The sequence below is a fragment of the Anolis carolinensis genome, chromosome 1 (genome assembly GCF_035594765.1).
Source record: "Anolis carolinensis isolate JA03-04 chromosome 1, rAnoCar3.1.pri, whole genome shotgun sequence".
NCBI lineage: Eukaryota > Metazoa > Chordata > Lepidosauria > Squamata > Dactyloidae > Anolis > Anolis carolinensis.
Window position 1 is genome coordinate 64,208,228 of NC_085841.1, and position 21,892 is coordinate 64,230,119.

The window sequence follows — 21,892 nt, forward strand, 5'->3', positions numbered from 1 at the left end:
TCTTCACATATATATTCTAGATCGTACTAATATGCAGTTAAGTCTTGCTGCAAACCAAGATTTGAGGCCTTGCTGGATCTGTCTTTATCACACTTCTTGTGCTTCCTTTTTTCATTTCTGTTGCAATTAACTATGCAAATGCTGGGAATTTGGACAGAGTAGGTCTTTTCAAGTCCAGCTGAATCCGGAGCTTTATACTCCTCATGTCATGGTAAAAGTTTTTCTCAATGTTGTGCTTCATGTCTATTGGATAATAACTCATCATCCCAACCACTGTCTTTGTTACGCAATGGGAGCTGTAGTCCAAAATGTTTAGTGGCCATTCAGTTGGGGAAGGTTGCACTGTGTAAGCTTCATTTAGAATTGATGTATTTTAGAAGAAATACATTGTCCAACTTGTCTCTAAAATTAATCATCCTGTTGCTGGTTTAACAGAGAAAAGAAGTCTAGTTGCTAAAGATATGGCTTGGGTATAGATCAGTGTGAATTATTGCTGTTTTCAAAATTGAAGTAAAACATAATCTTGTTTCTGTTGATAGTACTATTTTTTTGTTCTGGCTGTTCATCATAACTGTTCTGACAAGACTGAAATCTATGAGTTTTCACAAAAGTTAAGCGGCATTTGTGTAATTTAATCCACAAGCATGTGGACAATTTCAGCAGACAGGAGGAAACCATGAAAATGAACAAAATCTGGTTATTGGTATTAAGAAACTCTAAGATCAGGACATTAAATAAAGAGCAACACAAAAAACAGGACAGGAAACAATCATGGCTAGCTAACACCTCCCAACAAAGGATTCTCCCAGGCAGGAAGCAGCCAGGCTTTGAAGCTGCAAGACTATTCAATGCTCATCAAGGTGACCAAGTGCAATATTCACAGTTGTCTCAAACAGACAAGAGTTCTTTTTCCCACCCTGGACTTTCCACAGATATATTAACCTCACTTTCCAACAGACCTCACAACCTCTGAGGATGTCTGCCATAGATGTGGGCAAAATGTCAAGAAACAATGCTTCTGGAACCTGCCATATAGCCCGGAAAACTCACAGCAACCCAGTGATTCCGGCCATGAAACACATGTGTAATTTAAATTAGAAAGCTGAGAAAAGATTGAACTCAGATGGCCATTATAGCTTTCTGTTCTTAAGGTGTGGACTTCAGTGTATTTAAGCATACATTTCCCTTCATGCTTATTTTTCTATATCCTTTCACTTATCTTGGCTAAGGAAAAATGAGAAGATCTTCAAATGTTTTTAATTACATGATAGCCTTTCTAAAAAGGACATTCAAAGGCCTTGAATTTTGCAGTGGTAAATAATAGCCGTTCTTTGTTAGTTGCAGCAGGCGATACAAGAACATCCAGTAGTCCTGCTTCCCAGTCATCGGAGCTACATAGATTTTCTCCTGTTATCTTATGTGCTGTACACCTATGACTTGGCTTTGCCTGTAATTGCTGCAGGAATAGGTAAATATGTCCTTGTTCACAATTGATGTTGATAACAGCTGTCATAAGTTGAAAGGGCCAGTAAGGGTTTCCGACTCTTAGAAATAGGATTGAAAGAGTTTCTTGCATGATTTTGTTGTTGATGTTTACTTGTAACATGTATTCAAGTTGTACAGGAGAGGGTTACAGAAGGTCTGACAAAAAAATTGAAAATAGTCATTGACATGTCCCTCTTGATTCCACAGCAAAAATGGAAATAACTTGTTTGAGGAAATTATGGTGGATTTCAATATTGAAAGCTTTGAATGAGATCATCCAGGTGGAAATATCTCAATCTTGTTTTCAAGGTTTAATAAAAAAACTGCCAGATTTAATAACATTGGGATGCATATGGTTGTATATGTTCCCTCAAGTTTATGTGTATTGATAAAACCTTGAAAAATACCAAAGTATTTGTATTCCTAAACTGTCAAGAGTCAGACGCCAATTTGAGAGCAAAACAGAGTTTATTCAAGAGATAGCCCAAAAATTAGACACAAACACAAAAGATGGCTTTAAACACTTAACTTTCAGTATTTTAAAGCAGTCCAAACAAAAATATATCAAAAAGTATGCTTTAGCAACCAAACCGGATTTTCCAAGCAAATAATCCAGATAAAACAAAAAGGTGCTTCAATTCAGCTCTAAACAAACTAAGTTCGCTTGGAAAAACAACCAAAACAAAACAGAGACTTGGAAACGCCCCAAAAAACTCCCAAGAGTCACAAGCTAGCAGTTTAAACACAAAGCTCCAAACAGAAATAAAAACCAGGCAAAAGAGCCTGTAAATAAACTCGGTCCGGAGTTGAAATAGCAGGAACAGCAGCAAACTGCTTCAACAGTGCAGGTAATGCCAGAAGCTGAAGGGACAAGGCGAAGAGATGTCGTCAGATTGATCCAGGGTCAGGACAGGAGACAGCAGCAGGGTCAGGAGGCAAGCCAGAAGTCAAGAGCCGTGGGTAGACTAATCAGAGAGCAAAGGCAGAAACAGGGTCGAATTCCAGTCCAGGGTCCAGAGGCTGTAGTCATCAATTCTAGGTCCACGAATTGGCACAAAGAGCCAAGGCAACGAAGGCAACAGCAGCTAAAAATAGTAATAACAGTGCAGTCCAGGAAAACCCACACAGTTCCAGCCCTCCGTTGCAGAGCAACCCAGATAAACTTACATCTGAAGCAAAGTCCCAGTCCAGTCTTCTTAAACACGTACAGGAATCCCAATGGCGCCCAGAAACACCTTGCCACACACAAAGTGAAGTGACCAAACACTCCCAATTTATCCCAATTCTCCCTGGGTGTCCAAACACCAACACCCAAAGAGCAGGTGTCCCAAATCCTTAATCAGAGTCAGAACTCCACACAGCTAGAGCTCGTGCATCGGGCGTGCCTAATTCTTCATCTGAATTCCAATCATCCTGCCTACACCCAACACCATGCACACCTGAGGATCCATCCTCCCTCCTCCAAACAGACCAAGTGGGATCTGCTTCTGAAGATACCCAAGGTTCAGCAGTATCCATGGGCCCCAATTCCCCAGGCATCTCCGGTGCCCGTGCCCAGTCAGTGCCCACTTCCTCAGCCACCACCTGTTCACCAGCATCCATTTCTTCCACAAACTCCCCATCTGAATCTTCCTCAGAAGACTCCCCATTGAGGTCCCTAATTCTCTTTCTGTACAAATCCTCCAACGAGCCCTCCTCGCGAGGGTTTTTCCTTCCTCTCCTGATCCCACCACCATCATCCACAGTCCCCGAAGGTGCAGTCACAACATAAACATTTCCAGTAACTTCTGGGTGAAGCCTTTGCAAAGCTTTGTAAAACAAAGATTAGAACTAATATCCATTTAAGATGACTTTTATGCAGTTTGCATTAACTGCTTGTGTACTAGAAGTAGAAAATATAAGAAACGAGGATGTGCTATACTCACCCTCTGGAATCAGAAGATACAGGCACAGAAGTCAGATTTCCATGAATATATAACTCCTTGTAATAGTGGCCTCTTTGAGCCCAAGGAAGTGGAGGCTGACACCATTGGGGGAACTTCTTTCTTAGCAGGAGTTGGCAGACATTGCTGTCATCTTTTAAAATTCCTTAAAGAGATAAGAAGAGCTTACACAGATTGCAGAGACTGTTAAATATGGGGTGCTTATTCACTAGCACCTAATTTCTTGATACAGCTGTCTATAAATCTCCCAGAAGCTTTATGGTTTTGTCTTGGTAACCAGCAGCACTCTTTGGAATTAGTGTTTACTTGGCTTTGGAATGACTGTGAATGAGGACTTTGTTCAACTGCTTGCCGGTTTCATTTATCTGGATTTCCTATAACAACTTCTGGAGCAGTTGATAACCATCCTCTTATTGCTGAGTCTGACCTGGACTATGCTCTTACAACCTGCCTTCTGGATCACTTAGGACATGCTGATCTTGAAATGTTACAAAGACACATTGGTTGTAGTCACTGGACATGTCAAGTACAATTCTTACTGCCATAATAACTGAAAGAAAACATAATGGCATGCCACCCTTGTGAGAGGACTTGACAACTGAAAAAGATAGAATTCCTAGTAATTGTTACAAAATCAAATTTCCTGCCGAGATGGCTTTTCTGTCCCACCTCTGGAGTGTTTAGGATCAATTGTGAACCATTTATCTAAAGTCAATTGTGGAGGGATTAAAAGCCCCCACCCCTACCATTTGACCACATTTAGGTATGACAGAAGTGATGTTACCTCACTCGTGGATGCCATTTTTAAGCCCGCTCGCCCCCAGCAAGGTTGGAGGACAGTGTGAGTGGGAGAGATAAATCACAACATTTGTGGTAGGCTTGGAGAGTTTCAACCAAATATTCGTGTAAAAAATGTAAGGGGGGATTGGGGAGCCTCTAGGCTACAGGGGATGCACATTTGTGCTTCCAGGGCCACATGCGGCCTGCCGGCATACTTTGGTCATTTCTGGTTAGAATTTGTAAAATATGAATGCAGATTGGATTCTTTGTACAGTTTTCTGTTGTTTATGCTCAGAATATTTCTAATTTTTATTTTTAGTGTATTACCCAAACTGGGAGTCCCTCAAAACAATCTTTTTCTCCCTCCCTCCCATTGGTCTCTTTGTGTGTGTTTCCTGATGAACTAACTATATCTTTTAGAAACATCGATTGATTTTGCTATTCTGCTTCTGCGTTTTTCCCAGATTTCCTAGGAATGAAAATTGTTGGTGAGTTGCTGAGAAAGTCAGGTGCCTTTTTTATGCGACGTACATTTGGTGGGAATAAACTGTACTGGGCAGTGTTTGCTGAATATGTGAAAACTGTACTAAAGGTATATAAGTTAAACATTTCTTCACTTTTTTATTGGATTTTTGAGATTTACTAGGTCCAGAAAACTAATTGAAAACTAATATGAAATGCAAGTTTTTCTTATAAATGCAAATTTTACTATTTATTTTTGCATTAGATTAATTAAACCATTTATTTTGCATGTGGATAGAGTTCATGAGCCTTTATTTTGACTCACATAACTTCTGCTACAAAATGAATACTTTATGAGAAACAGACACTTAAAATGATTAAAAATTAATGAATTTTGCTCTCTTGTTACAACATTTAACTCTTTGTTGTCCTTTTGTCCTAAAGAATGGGTATGCCCCTGTTGAGTTTTACCTTGAAGGAACAAGAAGTCGCACAGCAAAGACGTTGAATCCAAAATTTGGTATGTTCAGGAAGTTACAACTTTTGCAGAATTATATGATTTAGAATAGGTAAACAGAAAATCAACATTGCATTTGGCACGAAGGACCCTGCTAGAAAAGCAATTCATTTTGGTTTATTTTAAAATGAAAATGTTGCTTTAGTTTCATTTTTTTTAATGTTCTATTTTCTTCCAGGTCTCCTCAATATTGTTATGGATCCTTTCCTTAAAAGGGAAGTGTTTGATATTTATCTTGTCCCAATCAGTATCAGCTATGAGAGGGTATTGGAAGAATCCCTTTATGCATGTGAACTATTAGGCGTCCCTAAACCAAAAGAATCAACATCGGTGAGATGAAATATTGGACACTGTTCTGGGTTTAAAGTCTGTTGAGCTAAATTCACTGCGGCTTGTTTGGATATAATGCTAAAAAAGATGGTTTGTTTAAATATATGATCTTTGGACTTATATGCTTCCTTTCCTCTTCCTGCAGTGCAGTTGCAAAGAGGAGATGTGACTATTTTTATTTTATTTTAGATTAACTATAAGATTTCATGATATCTAAATGCAGATCAAGTGGGGTTGCTCTTAGCTATGATTTGTTGAAACAAGCTAATTCCAAATCTCAGCTTACAATGGAGGTTTATTTAAATTTCCTGAGAAGTATCAAAGATAGGGGAGGGAACATAGAAACCTTAGTCTTGGTACTTTTTGTTCTTAAAATTGTAATCCACAATTTAGCACTGCATCTATAGGCAGACTGTATCTAGAGTAATTTCTTCCAACCTGCCTCATTTTCTTTTCATTAAACAAAGAATGTTATTGTCAATGTAAAGGGGCTAGAATCCATAAATTACCCTAAAAGACTCAGAAATAATGCTATTTAAAATGATGAAAAAATTAAATAATTTTAATAATTATCATGTTTGTTTATCATTCTACTACTGCAAATACTTTAGTTACTCCCCCATTCCTTTATTCTGTAGGGACTCTTGAAGGCCAGAAAAATTTTAAGTGAAGATTTTGGAAGTATCCACGTATATTTTGGGCAGCCGTTATCACTCAGAACTTTGGCATCTGGGAGAATAAATAGATGTCCATTCAACTTGTTCCCAAGGTATTAAGTGTATGATTTTTTTTCATATGTTTTATGAGTAGTATCATTTGGGTCATTAGAATAGTGTGACCTTCCTCTTTTTTATTTACTGTGTTAAATTAATTGATCTAATCATCCATTGGACTCCCACCTTTCAGTCTTCAGTGATCAAAAGTGCTTGGGATTTCAGATCTAAGAGTGTTCAAATCTTTGCAAGATCTACCTTAAATGCATAATGTATTTTCTGAACCCATAGTAGTATATTCCTTGAATCACTCATTATTCCCCAAAGATATGAAATACTGTTAGGTGAACCAGGCTGGTCCTATTCATATGAACTTAATTTTTACATATGACATACCAAAGTAATTATCAGCATAGTTGCTATTACAGGTATACTTGAGACTTCAACTGTTGCAGCATCTAAGGAAATCTTATGCTTTTCACCCCTGGTCTGAGCAACAGGAGTCTTTCTAGTTTTAGAACCTAACAGATTCACAGATCTGGTAATCTTTCCCCCTAGAAAATTGGCTATGTTTTGGAAAAAGTGACATTCTCATAGCATGCAGATTGCGCTGTTGCTAGCAATATGAATTGGCACAGGGTGAGCCAAGAAATGCAGTCCAAAGAAATTCCAGAAACTTTTTTGTAAACACTAAAAACTGAAGTTGCTATTTATCATTGGATGGATGGAGAAGTAGCATGCTAAACATCTAAGACAAGATCCTATTCAATTCCATCCTAATGGAAATCTCCACATTCATAGTTGCATGGTATTCGGTGTAGCTGTGGCCGAAATGCAGTTCCATACAACATCTTCTACAGGCAGTCCTCGAGTTAGAAACATCTGACTCACAAATGACTTATAGTTATAATCAGCTGAGACAACAGGAAGTGAGAGAAATCTACTCCTTGGAAGGGAAATTCATTCCTAAAAGAGGGAAAAGGTGTCTCCACTGAAGCTTTCTCACCAATCCTTGTTTCCACAACAAGCCAAATTTTTCAAAATCCAATTATCACAGGGACAGAAAGTAAGCTGAAATCTTTTGAACAGAGGCACATACCGCAAAACAAACAACACTGGGGTGTTAACCCTCCCCTATGCTATCTGAAACACACTCTCTCTCTCTCCCGCTCCCTCTCTATATATATGGCTGGAGTCCACCTAAAAATGTACCTGTTCTGACTTACATACACATTCAACTTAAGAACAAACCTACAAAACCTATCTTGTTCATAACTTGGGGACTAACTGTATATCTTTATGCGTTGAGAATATTTAACTATTCATGTTGTTGTTCATTGCATGAGTGGTGCTAGATCACTGAATTGGATCCAAAACTTTGGAAGTGATGGTTTTAAAAATGATTCTGTTTTACCTTTTTTTTTTGTAGAGGGTAACTCTGAATCCAACACTAATTTTTTGACTGAAGCTTTGAAATGTGGGTTGTTTTACTATTTTATCAGTATTGCTCAGTACTTTAAACTAAAAATCAGTGATCCAAGCAACGTTTACATTTACACCGAAGAAACTCTTTTTGAATGCCTTTTCTCACTAGACGTTTCCTTTTAGGCATATTCCTCAAAAGCCATCTGAGGAAGTCCAGGAATTTGTCAGTGAAATAGCCTATAAAATGGAGCTCCTTCAAATAGAAAACATGGTTCTGAGCCCATGGATATTAGTTGCAGTGGTTCTGCTTCAAAATTTACCAGCAATAGAACTTGAGCTTCTGGTGGAAAAGACGGTTTGGCTGAAAAATGTAACTCAGACATTTGGAGGATTTCTTGACTGGCCTGGTATGCAGCTAATATTGTACATATATATCTGTTTTTGAGGGCTGTTTTGGGGTGGGAAAGAACTAGAACTGCTACTGTACAACTTCCTTTAAGTTTTAAATTTTGATTTTCTTCTAACAATACATAATACTAGACCAGACATGAGCAAACTTCAGCTCTCCAAGGTTTTGGACTTCAACTCCCACAATTCCTAACACCTGGAGGGCCACAGTTTGCCCATGCCTGTACTAGACAGAGGATGAAGGTAGGAATGAAACCCATTAAAATTGATGCAATTTAAATACATTGCCACTTGAGCACTTTGAAGTATTGAAATATCAGCTAATTTAATATGCAGGAATGAACAGGCTCTCTGTTACTCTTTAACACTGTTTTACTAAGCAGAGTAATAGGTCGTAGACATACACTGTCCTCAGGGGAGGAACATAGATGTCCTAATGGACATCTAGAGCCCTTATATAAGCTTTGGGCAATGCAAGAAGGGCTTAGTCAAATAGGAACTCCCTTCTCTTCCCCACATGCTCCCTAGTACGGATGGGGCGGGTGGGGGAGCAGAAAGTAAAGCCACCTTCCCCTTCCTTCTCTGTAAAAGAAAAAGATTCTGTGTCTCTGTTTGTGTGCTAAGTAGCTCAAATTACTCTGGGCTTAACAGAGAGATTTAAGACAATTTTATTCTAAGTAAAATGGCTTACATTGGGTTTCTGGGTATCATATCTGGGACCACCCTTCTCCAGGCAAAAATACTACATTCAAAGACATCTTTTCCAGGCTCTGTTGGAACCTGTTAGCTGTTAACCCTGATATGTTGTTCTTTGATAGTCTGACTCACTAAAAAAACAAACTAGATTTGACACCGTCCATAGAAATGGGCATTTATTCAAATTGTTTTTTTCCATAGATAATCTGTGTGCCAACAAAGCAGTGAGATCTGCTCTTGCTCTCCACTCAAACATTGTAAGCCTTGTCAATGGTCAAGTGGTGCTCAATGACAAAGAAATGGGACCTGGTGCTCCAGAGGAGCTTGTCTTTAAACAGGCCCTTGCCATCCTCCTTTGTGGCTCCTACAGGAACCAGCTGCTGAACATCTTTGTGAGACCAGCCCTGGTAGCACTGGCATTGGAAATTACACACTCTTCTAGAAAAGGTAAGTTTACCTTTTTTAATATAGTAACTTCAGATCTGAGAATTAAATAAGTGGTTGATTCACTAATTATATTTGCTTTACATTCCTTATATTCACTGTTTCCCCCCTAAAATTCAGTCCTGCACACTTCTAAGCCTCCTTAATGCAACATAAATTACATAATGAAGCTATGAGCAGGATGCCAGAGTTTGATTTAGCAAACAATGGTTCTGCAGAGAGTGAGTGTTTGTAACAATAGCTTTCATTGCATAATTTCTTCTTGACATTGTGCAATTCTATTTCATTTCAGGCTGATGCAGAGGAAGTTTTTCATGTACCTATTATTTCTGTTTCAACTGCCTTTAAAAAAACAAAACAAAAACAAAACCTCTTTACTTTGGCCAAGTTCTAGTGGATTTGGTGTTGTTGATGGAACTGTTTATTTCAGTAGAAGTGGGAGGGATATGTCCCCCAAAGTGTCCTTGAAGGGTTGGGGAACTCTGAATAGAGAAGGATTGCAGAAGGGAAGAAAAACACAAGCTTGTGCCAGTGAGGATTTGCTAGTAAGATTTTGTTGGGTGTAACTTTTTATTTTCTGATAAGAAAGTGTTTTGAGGAAAGGCTATATTCATATATAGTTAAATTTTGTTTTCCAGAGGAAATCTATAGCAATTTTGCGTTCTGGCGTGATGTTTTTTCTGACGAGTTTATCTTCTTTCCTGGAATACCCCTGAAGGTAGAGCTTGACCATTTGCCAGATTTTCTTATTGACTGAATTAACATCAGGACTGTGTTCAGGGTAAATAAGGAAGAATATCTTGAGAGTTCTTAATAGAGTCGGGTTTTGGGTTGGTTTGTCTGCTTTTGTTTTTAATATTTTAATATTTAGATTTAAAAAGCATCTTAAAATCTAGAAATACAATGTACAGAAAGTTTGCAGTGATTTTTATAAAAAAAAAAAACTAGACCATATAATCAGTATCACAATTCCTTCTCATATAACAGCTCTTCTAAGATCTCATTTAAATGTGTAACTATCAATATTATTTCAAGGCTTTTTTGACTCTCTTTCTTTAAATAGAAATTTAAAAAGCCTTTTATAACCTGAGAAAACACCTCTCTAGGCATCTCTAAGGCCCCTTCCACACTACCCTATATCCCGGGATCTCATTCCAGATTATTTGCTTTAAATTGGATTATATGAGTCCCCACTGCTAGATAACCTGGGATAAACAAATAATCTGGAATCAGCTTCTGGGTTATAGGGACAGTGTGGAAGGGGCTTTAGTCCTCCATGTGATCCTGTGGTCAACTTTTGCCAGAAGAACATGCTGGATGACTTAGAGATTCCTAGAGATATCATATTAATCAAATCCACAAATAGTCAAATCTGCAAAAGTTAAACCCTCAAATGTGTAGGGCTAAATGTGAAAACCATGTCAACAACTTTAATCCACACATAATCACATTATTTTTGCATGCAATTGTAATAATACCCCACAGCAACCGTGCCAACCTGATGACTAGTAATTTTAAATGTTTCTTGAATAATGTAATTGCTGTACTTTGTAGTTTTTTGTTTCGGAAAGCTTTAATACTACCAGCATATAGAAGACCGAAATATCTTGTCATTGATATTGAGAGCTCCTTGCATTGACAGTTCTGGACTCTGTAGCTCATATATGTAAAGATAATTTAAATTTGCTTAGATGTTGATTCATACTCAACAATTGATTGAGCGGGTCTACTCCAGTTGAGACTAACTAACAATATGCCAGATGCAGGATGATAATGAGGCTTGGAGGTGCAAATCTGTGTGTGAGAGAAAGACAGACATGCTTTTTGGGCAGCATGTCTGTCTTTCTCTCTCACACAGATTTGCACCTCCAAGCGTCATTATCATCCTGCAACTGGCATATTGTTAATTAGTCTCAACTGGTGTAGACCCGCTCAATCAATTGTTGACTATGAATCCACATCTAGGCAAATCTAATCATTTTAATGGGGCTACTTTAGTTAAGATGAGCTATAGGATTTTTCATCTCTCCTGCTAGCATTTTACCTTTTGTCCTGTAACTGACCCACGACTCCTTACTCGAGTGAACATCAGCCCATAGGTCCTACTCTCACCTGTGTCCTGCTTTTAACGTGATAGTTTTAACAGTCCCCTCTGCTCTGCCTGGTTTAGGGCTTTGCTGTTCTTCACCTCTACCCCTTGTCCACAGCGATGAAGTAGGCAAGGCCATTGTGGGTGTGCGGGCAAGGAAGTCCTTTCACAATTTTTCCTGTTGGTTTATCTGATTGTTCTTAACAGGAGAGACACTTTCAGCTGACATGCACTCTAATTGTGCCACTTTTCATAAGACGCTAATTGCGTAATTTACCATATGGTTCAGTCTTATTTAAACCCGAGAATGCTCGCCAAAGACATATTGATATAGTTTAATGACTACCTCTTCAAAGCTTAGGTCTTAAGCGCATTTCATTCTTTCTTAGTACAATAGCCTGGGAACGATTAGTCTGCAAATAATAGTGAAAGGTGTTCAGTTCTAACATGTTGAAATAGAAGCTCTTCAGCTTACAAGTTCCCTCGTCTAATCTTGATAGAGTTTGCAAAGTGTACAAATAGTTCAATCTTAGGCAGCGTGAGCATCCAAAAGTGGTTGCAAACAACTGTTCTCGTGGAGCTAAGCCTTGAACACAGGCTCAAGAGGTGCAACATGATTTGAATTGCTAGACTGTTTGCTACCAATGATTATTCTTATTTATTTCATTCATATGCTACATTTTTGCCAGAATGTGGCTCCCAAAGCGATTCAAAGACAAAAACCCTTAAAAATAAAATTTTAAAAATAATTAAAAGTTGTCATGTTAAACTATATAAAGTCATTAAAAACACATAGCCAAAATTTAAAAAATAAAGCATGCATTCCAGTAGGAAGCTCCCCTGCTTACACACTGAAAGCCTGCTTAAATAAAAAGATCTTTGCCTATCAATGAATGGAAAACAGAGAGGGAGCCAGCCTCGCCTCCCGCAGAATGGAGTTCCAGGAGGTGCTTCTTTTGCTGCATCCTGGTTTAGTCATCACAGGATGGGATTGATTTAAAACTTGATTTAAATAGGCAAAAAAGGGAGAAATTACATTTAGACCTACAAAAAAGATAGGAAGCTTCTACTTTTCAGAATTAACAATTAAAAATGTTAAACTGTGGTTTACATTTGAACCTTAAACTGGGGTTAAATCTTAATTATAGTTGAAATAGATCAATTTTGTAAATAAACCAAAATGATGACAGACCATAAATTAAATGCCAATGAAATGATAAGCTGTGGCTAATTGAAAGAGAAACACCAAAGCCTACTTCATTCTGCAGAATTCCTACATATTCTGGGTAGTCTTTTCAGGTGTAGTTTGGAGGCCAGCTTAGCAGCAAGCACCTGAAAAAGATAAACTACCATGTAAATACAAGAAAAACACAGTAGATTATTTTGCCTCAAGTGTGTACATTATAATGTCATTTTTCATACATTACATTATTGTTTGACATCACAAAGGCAACAATGTCATATTAGAAAATATTTATATTTTCAAGATAACAAATGGAACCCAACTTTTCTTTTCGGATTATTGAAATAACATTTTAATGCAAGAATTTTTAGATTGTATTAAAGTTAGTAACTTTTTTTTCAGGTTTGATAGGACTGTTTCTCTTATTTTATTATTAGGAATATGTCCATTGCATGTTTTAACTGCCATTAACTGCACCCTCCAAGGGAAACAAACATAACAATTTTATTTTAACCCCTAGGATTTTGAAGAAGGTTGCTTCTTGCTTACAAAATGTGATGCAGTTCAAGTTACACCTCAGCAAGTCTTTGTTACAGAGAAAGGAAGCGTGGTGATCTCTTTTTTGACAGCAATGTTCAGGCCTTTTGTGGAAGGATACCAGGTACAAAATTAATTCACATTTCCTTTCCTTGAGACTGCCATAGGTTCTTCAGTGACAGTTGATCACACTTCTGGGATTATGTATTTCATTTTCTTCAGAAAAGCATATTATGTTTTATAATTTCAGTATCTCTCACTTGCTTCTTAAAAAATCTCAGCACTCAACTGCAAAACGGTGTTTCAGCCTTTTACAGATTAGCAGTGAAAACAACATTAAAACTTTTAAATGAAACAAAACCTGTAGCACAGGTTTGTTGAAACTCCTTAACACACGTGGAAATAAATAAAGTATCAATTTTCATGAGTAATTCATTCCATGTAATATAGCCTTTACTTAGAAAGGTTAGCATTAAATGAATAGGCTTAGATCTTATTGGCTAAGAAAACAAGCCTCTATCTGTAACTGTTATATGCTTTTCACACCTTGTGGGTTGCTAGATTCTTAGACTACAAGACATTTTTCATTATTCAAATTACCGCATCATGAAATCCTGTATTACAAACTGTTTTAAAAACATTAAGAGAATACAGTAGGGAGAATTTGCTAGACAAGAAAGGGAGGAGGAAAGAAAAAACCTATTCAGGAATATCCAAACCAGTAGCTCTTTAGAAATGAGTTCAGCTCTTGAAAATTGTGAAACAATTTAAAATGCCAGTGGTATTTTTATTAAAGCATTTGTTACCATTTTATAGGATCTTTAGTAACAGAAATGTTTTTTTTCAGCTAATCTGCAGATACCTTTCTAAGGAAGCAAATGAGGCCTTTACTGAGAAACAGTTTATTTTTGGAGTCCGAAGCTTCACTTCTCAGCTTCTGGAAATAGGTGGGTGTTTTGAGAACAATGCAGTGTTTTTTTCCTAATCAATTTCATTTATCTGTGGCATAATGAGCATCGTAATGCAATATATTTGCTAGAGTAGGGCCCGAATTCTGTTTCATCTGTTTATTTTGTGGTTTTGTATCGTTCTGTCCATTTGGGTGGCCCAGAACAGTACAACCCCGAGAATGAAAAAAGTAGTGAAACGAAAGCAAAAGGCGTTTGGTTGGCTGATTTTCGGAGCTTGGCTATAGGCCCTGGCTGGCAGGGCCTACGGTCAAGCACCAAGTGCTCAACATTCATAGGCCGGGCTCGCAGGGCCTACAGCCGAGTGCTGGGCTCAATCGGCTGTAGGCCCTGGCTGGCAGGCCCTGGTGCTTTGCTGCCCAAGGCCCAAAAAATCTTTGTTTTTTTCGGACCTTGGATGGAAAAGCCCATTTGTATAGGCAGACGGAAATGGAAATGGGGCCATATGAATGGTACAAGTAGAAATGGGCAGTGATTCCATAATAATAAATAATAATAAACTTTATTTTTATATTCCGCCCCATCTCCCCGAAGGGACTCGGGGCGGCTCACAACAGGGACAAGCCCGAAACAACGACACAACATATTTGACAAAAACTTAAAACATTTCAACAATACACAAAATAAAATAATGGACAATACATTAAAATCCAAGCAGATAAAATCAGAGTAATTAAAAACAAACCAGCAGGGATAGATTTCATAAAGTGCTGTATCATAGAAATGAGTAACAGCGATAAAGTGCCATATGCTTTTAAAACATAAAGAAGTATTCTGATGACAGTTCTATTGGGCCTATTCATTCAAATGCGCTCTGGAACAACCATGTTTTCAATTCCCGGCGGAAAATGGTCAGGGAAGGAGCTAACCTGATCTCCATACAAATGCACAAGACTAATATTTGCCCTTACTTGACAAAGAAGTGCTTGGCAAAGGAGTCATATACAAACAGAAAATAAAGGAAGAAAAACAAATGTTAATAAAGTAATACATTACTAAAGGCCATCATTGACAGTGCCAACTAAGATAATTCATTGATTCACTCTCCCAGGAGCAGACAACTGACTGAGGAATGAGGACTTCTCCAGGTCCTCTGCAGGTTGTGCCTCCCCATGACAAACCCATAAACACTTTACACCATCGTTTAAAGAAGTAGATTTAAACAGTCCTTCTCAGTGACTGCTCCCAGGTTGTATAATTCCCTCTCATGGGAGGATCAGTTGACCTTTTCTTTCCTTTTGTCAGCAGGCTAAGGCCTTCTTATGTAGACAGCCCTTTGGTTTAAAATCTATATGATGTTTGTGGTAGGGTTGTATTTTTATTTCTGGACTATTAAATTCTAAAACTCTTGTATAAACAAGACTGGCCAACACAAATTTTGGTGTATCAGATGTTAACCCTTCACAATGTAGTACAATGTTTTAGAATGTTTTTAGAAACTTGCAGCAGATGTTTTGGGCTGCGATTGTGATGACAGTGACTTTGATCATTACAGATGTGAGGGGTTTTTTGTGTATGTGTGTCATGAGCAACTTGAGCATGCTGTGTTTTACTTACATTGGCTCCAGCATATAAGGGCTGAAGTTTGAATTGTGCCTTTCCTCTTGTTTAGGAAGCACTCAGTGTTACGAAGTTCTGTCTTCAGATATGCAGAAAAATGCTTTGGCATCTCTTGTGCGATTAGGTGTTGTGTCAAGAAGAAAAATGTGAGTACAGGTTTTGTGACACTGGAAATGATATGAAACTCCAAAATTTAAAATATTCATAAGAAAGTCAAGATAAAAATCTTATTACAAAAATGTTGGATTTTAAAATGATGAATTAACCACTGTAATCCATATTACAGCCATTCGGTTTTTGAAATAAATTAGCAAAATGTAACAAAAAACATTGACAACTGTTTCTCAGTTGAAAGCCCTTGAATGTGTAATATATGTGTAATGGTCCTAATGGCTTCACACAATGACCATGCTACAACAGCTAAGATTTAAAACTGATAGAGAAATGATGTATGATTATACTATTCTTCGCATATTCAAAACGGTACTCTTTGCCTCATACAGCTTTTGCAGTGGAAAAACTAGAAAAGTATATGGCTTAGTTCTTGTTATTTTCTCCTCAGGAATGATGGATTTACTTACAGTGTAAACAAAGAAACTTTGAATAAAATTGCAGGAATGCTTGGTAAGTAAGTGTCTTTGGTAACCTTTACCTGTCTGTTCTGTATTTCCCTTTTACTTCTGTAATTCATTGAATGCTTTCCTATTGTTTTTAAAATGCAAACAGAAAAACTTTACTTCAGATCCAGATCATCATGTATCGCATGTGCATGTTTAAAATGTAGTTTTCATTCTCCTGCCCTTACTTGCCATCTGTTGGTTGTTATACTGAATAATCCCAAACTCTTTACTCTTGATTCGTTTTAGCAGAACATGCTCCTTTTTATTCCCTGCCGATTTAAATGTAAATAAGCAGTTCATAGCTCATTGCATGCTGATGTTCACAACCCATTTGCTTTTACCTTGGGTCTTTGTCCCAGCACTACAGCCAAGCAAACTAGTAATGATTTGGCCAAGACCTTGTCTAAACAGAAAGTCTTGGCTTGTTGCTCTCCAACATATCAGGAGTATATTGTATTTCTCTTCAAAAAAGTCATCACCATGTAATAGTCTCACCCCTCATTTTTGACTGCCAAAATGATATTCCAGTTGTAGGATTTAACTTGGCCTGCAGCTGAGTGAAGCCCCATAGCCATAACAGTTGCACCTCTTTTTTCGGCCAAAAAATTGGATAAAACGTGTTAAATACAGTAGATCAGAATTTGTTCTTAGCTTTCAGCAATTAGTATAGTGCAATAATAGACTTGGAATAATGTATAATTGATGATTAAATGGCCTTTTAATATTGAATGTGATGTTTCTATGTGTTTAATATATGTATTTTTAAAACTTTGATTGATTTTTTGTCTTTGCTGTATTTTTAAGTCATCTAATAGTTGCTATTTGTAAGCCGCCTTGAGTCCCCTTCGGGGTAGAGAAAGGCTGGGTAGAAATAAGGTAGATAATAAATAATAATTTTTAAAATCTGGCTTTGTTTGGGAGTAAGAAGCCAGATTCATCTGTTTGAACAGCATTTTCTAAATTGTTGTTTCTTTAACTGTAGATCCTGACCTCTCAATGTTGGGCTCACAAAAAAATTGGCAACAGTGAAAGATTTCTAAACCCTAGCCATTTACACAAATTTATTAGCAACAATATGCATGGTTTACAGTGTACTCTGCAGAAAATGCTTCACCAGAAAAGGGAAATACTGTCTAGCAAGCCTTGCAAATACTGATTTATTATCAATAAATGTTTGACTTTCTTTTTACTCATTTTGTATACCTATGTATCCAGAGTCACAGATAAAAATTTTGGCCCAAAAGTGGTTGTGAGTAGGAAAAGTTTAAGAAGCTCTGGTCCATTTTTATTTTTAGGCATTTACTCATTTTTAGATAATAGGAATTGGGATGATATGAATTAGTGTCCAAAACTGTTTAACTTCGTGCTCCCCATTATCACAGCAGACCTATTGAGGTATTTATGTGTGCTCCACATATGAGAAAGGGAACATGAAAGCAATGGGTCTAAAGAGGAAAGCCTGTTGTATCTCTGGAGGCTCCCCATGAGCCTGAACCCTGATTCTTCTGATTCATATAAGCATCTCCATCAGTACAAAACCCTCCCTCCTTCAGTCACATTGCTAGCATCCTTTCATCTTCATGTGTGGAGTGCACACACTACCAAACACCTCAATAGCACTTGTCTTGTAAAAGAATGTAAAAGAAACCCTTCCAGGTTTTCTGCCTCAAAACCCCTGTACTTTGTATCCCCATGCTTTTAGAATCGAGGATACCTGTAAGAAAACCAATGGCTGCAAGACTTTAATTGAAGGAGACCTCCGTGGATTGCTTTAGGCACATTGAAATGGTGGAGGATGGTTGAAGGCCAGGCAGATGATTGAGAGAATATTACTGAAGACTACAGATCCCTCCACCTTGCAGTGCTACATTGATGGAGAAGTGATCCTGGAGTCAAAATGTTACTATCTCGTACTTGAACTTTACGGAGCTGAGATTATTTGTACACTCACCGTCTTTTTGATAAACGTCACTCCTCTTTCACCCAACTAATTGACAGAATTAAACAGTAAAATTGGAGCTGTTTGACATGATAAGGAAATTGTTGCTTTTATACAATGATCTTGTTGTTGTGATAACAATGTAACTGATAAACTAAGGACATAACATTAAAAGCGATATTTAAGGAAAAGATCATCAGTTGCCATTGTATTTATGAAAGGGGGAACTCTGCTTCTTTCATGGAAATAATTTGGACAGAATGCGAATGTGGTAACAGATTTTTTAAATATTGCGTATCTGACTGTAAATATTAAAAACTAACAAAGGAATATTTTTCCTGATTTCAACTTTTACACACTGGTGATGTCAATGAAATAGACATTTTATTCTGTTTCTTTTTCTCATCAGGTTCTGTTTAAGTGTATAGTTAGTTGCACCCTTCTTTGAATAGATTATGCACACAAATACTGTACATTGATAATTCTTACTGTTGGTTGATGGCTACTATCAAAAGCAAATTAAGGGTTTTTTTTGGTTTTGGAGAAACACCTTGCTTAATGCAAATGTCTCCAAATGTAAAAGAGTTTCAAAGCTTAAATGTTTTCATCTCCAAGGATTTGAAGTGCAAAGATTTTTAAACTGAGGTGCAAATGGCCTTGGCTGTTAAAAATAGAGACTGCAAACTGAAACAGATAGGGTTCTGCTACCTCTGTCTCTCAATTGTGAAAGTGAGGATAGATTGCCTCATGTATGGCGATCTAGTTAGCATTGCTTAGATGTCATCATTTTGGTTACCTGAGCTCCCAAAGTTATGCACAATGCAGACTTTCAAAAGGATGGATCTGATTTGAAATTGCTGTATCTCTGCAACCATGAACTGCATGAATGAAACTCTTACCATTTGTAAGGTTGGGGCATAGAGTTCAAAGGATTACCACCCTATATGGTTGATATGCGGTGGCACAGTGGGTGAAACCCTTGTGCTGGTTGGACTGCTGACCTAAAGGTTATGTTTGAGATTATTCCAATTCTGTGGCTGGCAGCATGTTAGTGAATGAGGTTGACATGAATCAGATGTGTGCCATCATAACACCAGGCATGGACAAAGTTCTGCCCTTCAGGCGTTTTGGACTTCAACTTCCACAATTCCTAACAGCCTACTGGAATTGTGGGAGTTGGAATCCAAAACACCTGGAGGGCAGAACTTTGCCCATGCCTGATAACACTTTATGATAATTGCAGAGGCTGGAATACTGTTCTGACAACACAATAACCCAAATCCCCCAAACTCAGCACTGTAAGTAGCACAGCTCTCTTCCCAGGCATTTCTATCTTGGAAGATATTATGGGGCTCAACCAGGACACACCCAGCTATTTTCCTGGAACTTCCAGGCTGGAATAAAATACAGAATGTATTTACAGGGGTGTCCTGAAGACTTTCAGAGGATGCCTCTACACCAGGCATGAACAAACTGGTAGGAATTATGAGTTGAGGTTCAAAACACCTGAAGGGCCCAAATTGCCCATGTCTTCTCTACACTGTAGAATTAATGCAGTTTGACACCACTTTTAACTGCCTTGTCTTATTTATTTTGTGTTAAAAGCACTGCATAATAAATAAGTTTAAAACTGATAAAATAGAGGGAACACAAGCTGCTAAATAGATTTAGACCAAAAACGGGCAACAGCGACCGCATTGTCTGTAGCTTTAAACAATTCTCCCTCTGTGCATGAGGCAGGGTATTGTGGGCGGAGTTGTTTGTTCTGCTCCACGGTTGCACAAAGTGGAGGATTCTTCTAGGTAGTGCCATTTTGCTTGTGATCTGCTAACTCCGCTTCTGAGTTTGTTCAGGGATTTCCAAGTTGCCCATTCTTGGTTGGCCCTGGAAGCAGACCCTTGTGGGGGGCAATCCAGTTGGGATTGCCTGATTTTTCTGCACACAGCGATATTCTTGCTGTTGCTGGAGGAACATTTAGAGGAAGGGTGGTTCTCATGAAACTTTTCCTTGATTTAAGTCTATTGGGAGGAGGCTGGCAGCTCTACAGTGTTTCACAGAGTTCAGCCTTATTTCTCTCACAATTGTCAGCAACTTCCCAACGCACATCGGGATCAATGTCAGCTAGCTTATAGAGCAGCGGTTCTCATCTTAGGGTCCCCAGATGTTTTTGGCCTTCAATTCTCAGAAATCCTAACAGCTGGTAAACAGCTGAAAGCCTTTTGCCTTTCCTGAAGCCAGCTTGTTGTGGAATCATACATGCGTCTACTTTTTCATAATTCTATGCAAAATATCAGGAAAGGCAAAAGCCGTACATCACAAGTGTTGAACATGACTCAGCACATAGAAGATGGGTTTGAAAGACAGCAGATTACATACAGGAGCTGTCTTCATAGACCTGTCAGCAGCTTATGACACCGTAAATCATCGCCTTCTCCTGAGAAAAACGTATATCACAAAGGACTATCACATCACTTGCTTCATAGGAAATCTGCTACAAAACAGGAGCTTTTTATTAAATTTCAGGGCCAGAGAAGCAGATGGCAAAAACAGATGAATGGCCATATATCATTGTTTAACATCTTCACAAATGACCAGCCACTGCCAGAAAGCACAGAGAGTTTCATCTATGCTGACGATCATGCCATCACCTCCCAAGCAGAGAGCTTTGAAATGGTTGAACAGAAACTCTCTGAAGTTTTAGGTGCTCTTACTGCCTATTACAGGGAAAACCAGCTGATCCTTAATCCATCTAAAATGCAAACATGTGCTTTTCACCTTAAGAGGCAAGCATCTCGAGGTCTGAGGATTATTTGGGAAGGAATCCCACTGGAGCATTGCAGCACACCGCAATACTTGGGAGTTACCCTGAACCGTGCCCTGACTTACAAGAAGCACTGCTTGACTATCAAGCAAAAAGTGGGTGTTAGAAATAACATCGTATGAAAGCTGACTGGCACAACCTGGGTATCACAACCAGCGAAGACATCTGCCCTTGCACTTTGCTACTCTGTTGTTGAGTACACATGCCCAGCATGAAACACATCTCATCACTTTAAAACAGTGGATGTGGCCCTTAATGAGACCTGCAGCACCATCATAGGATGTCTACGCCCTGCACCACTGGAGAAATTATACTGTTTAGCCGGCATTGTATCACCTGACATCCGCCGGGAAGGAGCAGCCAGTGATGAAATAACTAAGGCACTGACATCTCCAGCCCATCCCCTGTTTAGGTATCAGCCAGCATACCAATGCCTTAACTCAAGAAATAGTTTTCTAAGATCTACAGAGATACTCACAGGAACACCTCAGCAAGCAAGAGTCCAAAAGTGGCAGGCTAAAACCCAGAACCTTAATCAGTGGTTGACGCCAGATGAGACTCCCTCCTGGGCACACAGAAGACTGGGAGACTTGGAAGGCGCTGAACAGACTGCGCTCTGGCATCACAAGATGCAGAGCCAACCTTAAGAAATGGGGTCCACGACATGTGAGTATGGAGAAGATCAAACCACAGACCACCTACTACAATGCAGTCTGAGTCCTGCCACATGCACAATGGAGGACCTTCTTACAGCAACATCTGAGGCACTCCAAGTGGCCAGCTACTGGTCTAAGGGCATTTAGTATCATGCTAAGTTGTTTTTTTTTTACTTTGTGTTTTCAAATACAATATAACTTGTACCCTCCGTTCGCTTCTGAAACTATTTAAAAAAACAAACAAACGGCATCTCCCTTGAGCCAAGTGGCGTGAAGCTCCATGATTTGGCTGTAGGTAAAACGACCACCAACTCAC

At 38.4% G+C, this 21,892-nt stretch overlaps 1 protein-coding gene and 1 long non-coding RNA gene across 5 annotated transcripts in view; one reads left to right on the plus strand and one right to left on the minus strand.

Moving 5' to 3' along the window:
- The window catches only part of gnpat (glyceronephosphate O-acyltransferase), a 23,878-nt gene extending 5,588 nt beyond the window's left edge, over nucleotides 1-18,290 (plus strand). For 2 of the 3 annotated variants that reach the window (XM_008124518.3, XM_008124512.3), the window contains exons 4-16: nucleotides 1,339-1,468; nucleotides 4,673-4,800; nucleotides 5,115-5,190; nucleotides 5,366-5,517; nucleotides 6,156-6,286; nucleotides 7,839-8,062; nucleotides 8,961-9,206; nucleotides 9,842-9,921; nucleotides 12,996-13,136; nucleotides 13,860-13,959; nucleotides 15,593-15,686; nucleotides 16,103-16,164; nucleotides 17,863-18,290. In XM_008124518.3, coding sequence (XP_008122725.1) covers nucleotides 1,339-1,468; nucleotides 4,673-4,800; nucleotides 5,115-5,190; nucleotides 5,366-5,517; nucleotides 6,156-6,286; nucleotides 7,839-8,062; nucleotides 8,961-9,206; nucleotides 9,842-9,921; nucleotides 12,996-13,136; nucleotides 13,860-13,959; nucleotides 15,593-15,686; nucleotides 16,103-16,164; nucleotides 17,863-17,906 — 1,608 coding nt within the window. In that variant the 3' untranslated portion in view covers nucleotides 17,907-18,290. Of the gene's footprint in view, nucleotides 1-1,338; nucleotides 1,469-4,672; nucleotides 4,801-5,114; nucleotides 5,191-5,365; nucleotides 5,518-6,155; nucleotides 6,287-7,838; nucleotides 8,063-8,960; nucleotides 9,207-9,841; nucleotides 9,985-12,995; nucleotides 13,137-13,859; nucleotides 13,960-15,592; nucleotides 15,687-16,102; nucleotides 16,165-17,862 lie in introns of those variants that run through there. The other variant, XM_062975814.1, reaches the window with a different exon arrangement.
- Nucleotides 1,935-21,892, minus strand: part of LOC103282030 (uncharacterized) — a 20,095-nt gene continuing 137 nt past the window's right edge. Inside the window, exons 1-3 of one of the 2 annotated variants that reach the window (XR_010004494.1) lie at nucleotides 21,399-21,885; nucleotides 12,549-12,624; nucleotides 1,935-3,573 (exon numbers count right to left, since the gene is read on the minus strand). This is a non-coding gene — a long non-coding RNA (uncharacterized LOC103282030). Of the gene's footprint in view, nucleotides 3,574-12,548; nucleotides 12,625-21,398; nucleotides 21,886-21,892 lie in introns of those variants that run through there. The other variant, XR_507805.3, reaches the window with a different exon arrangement.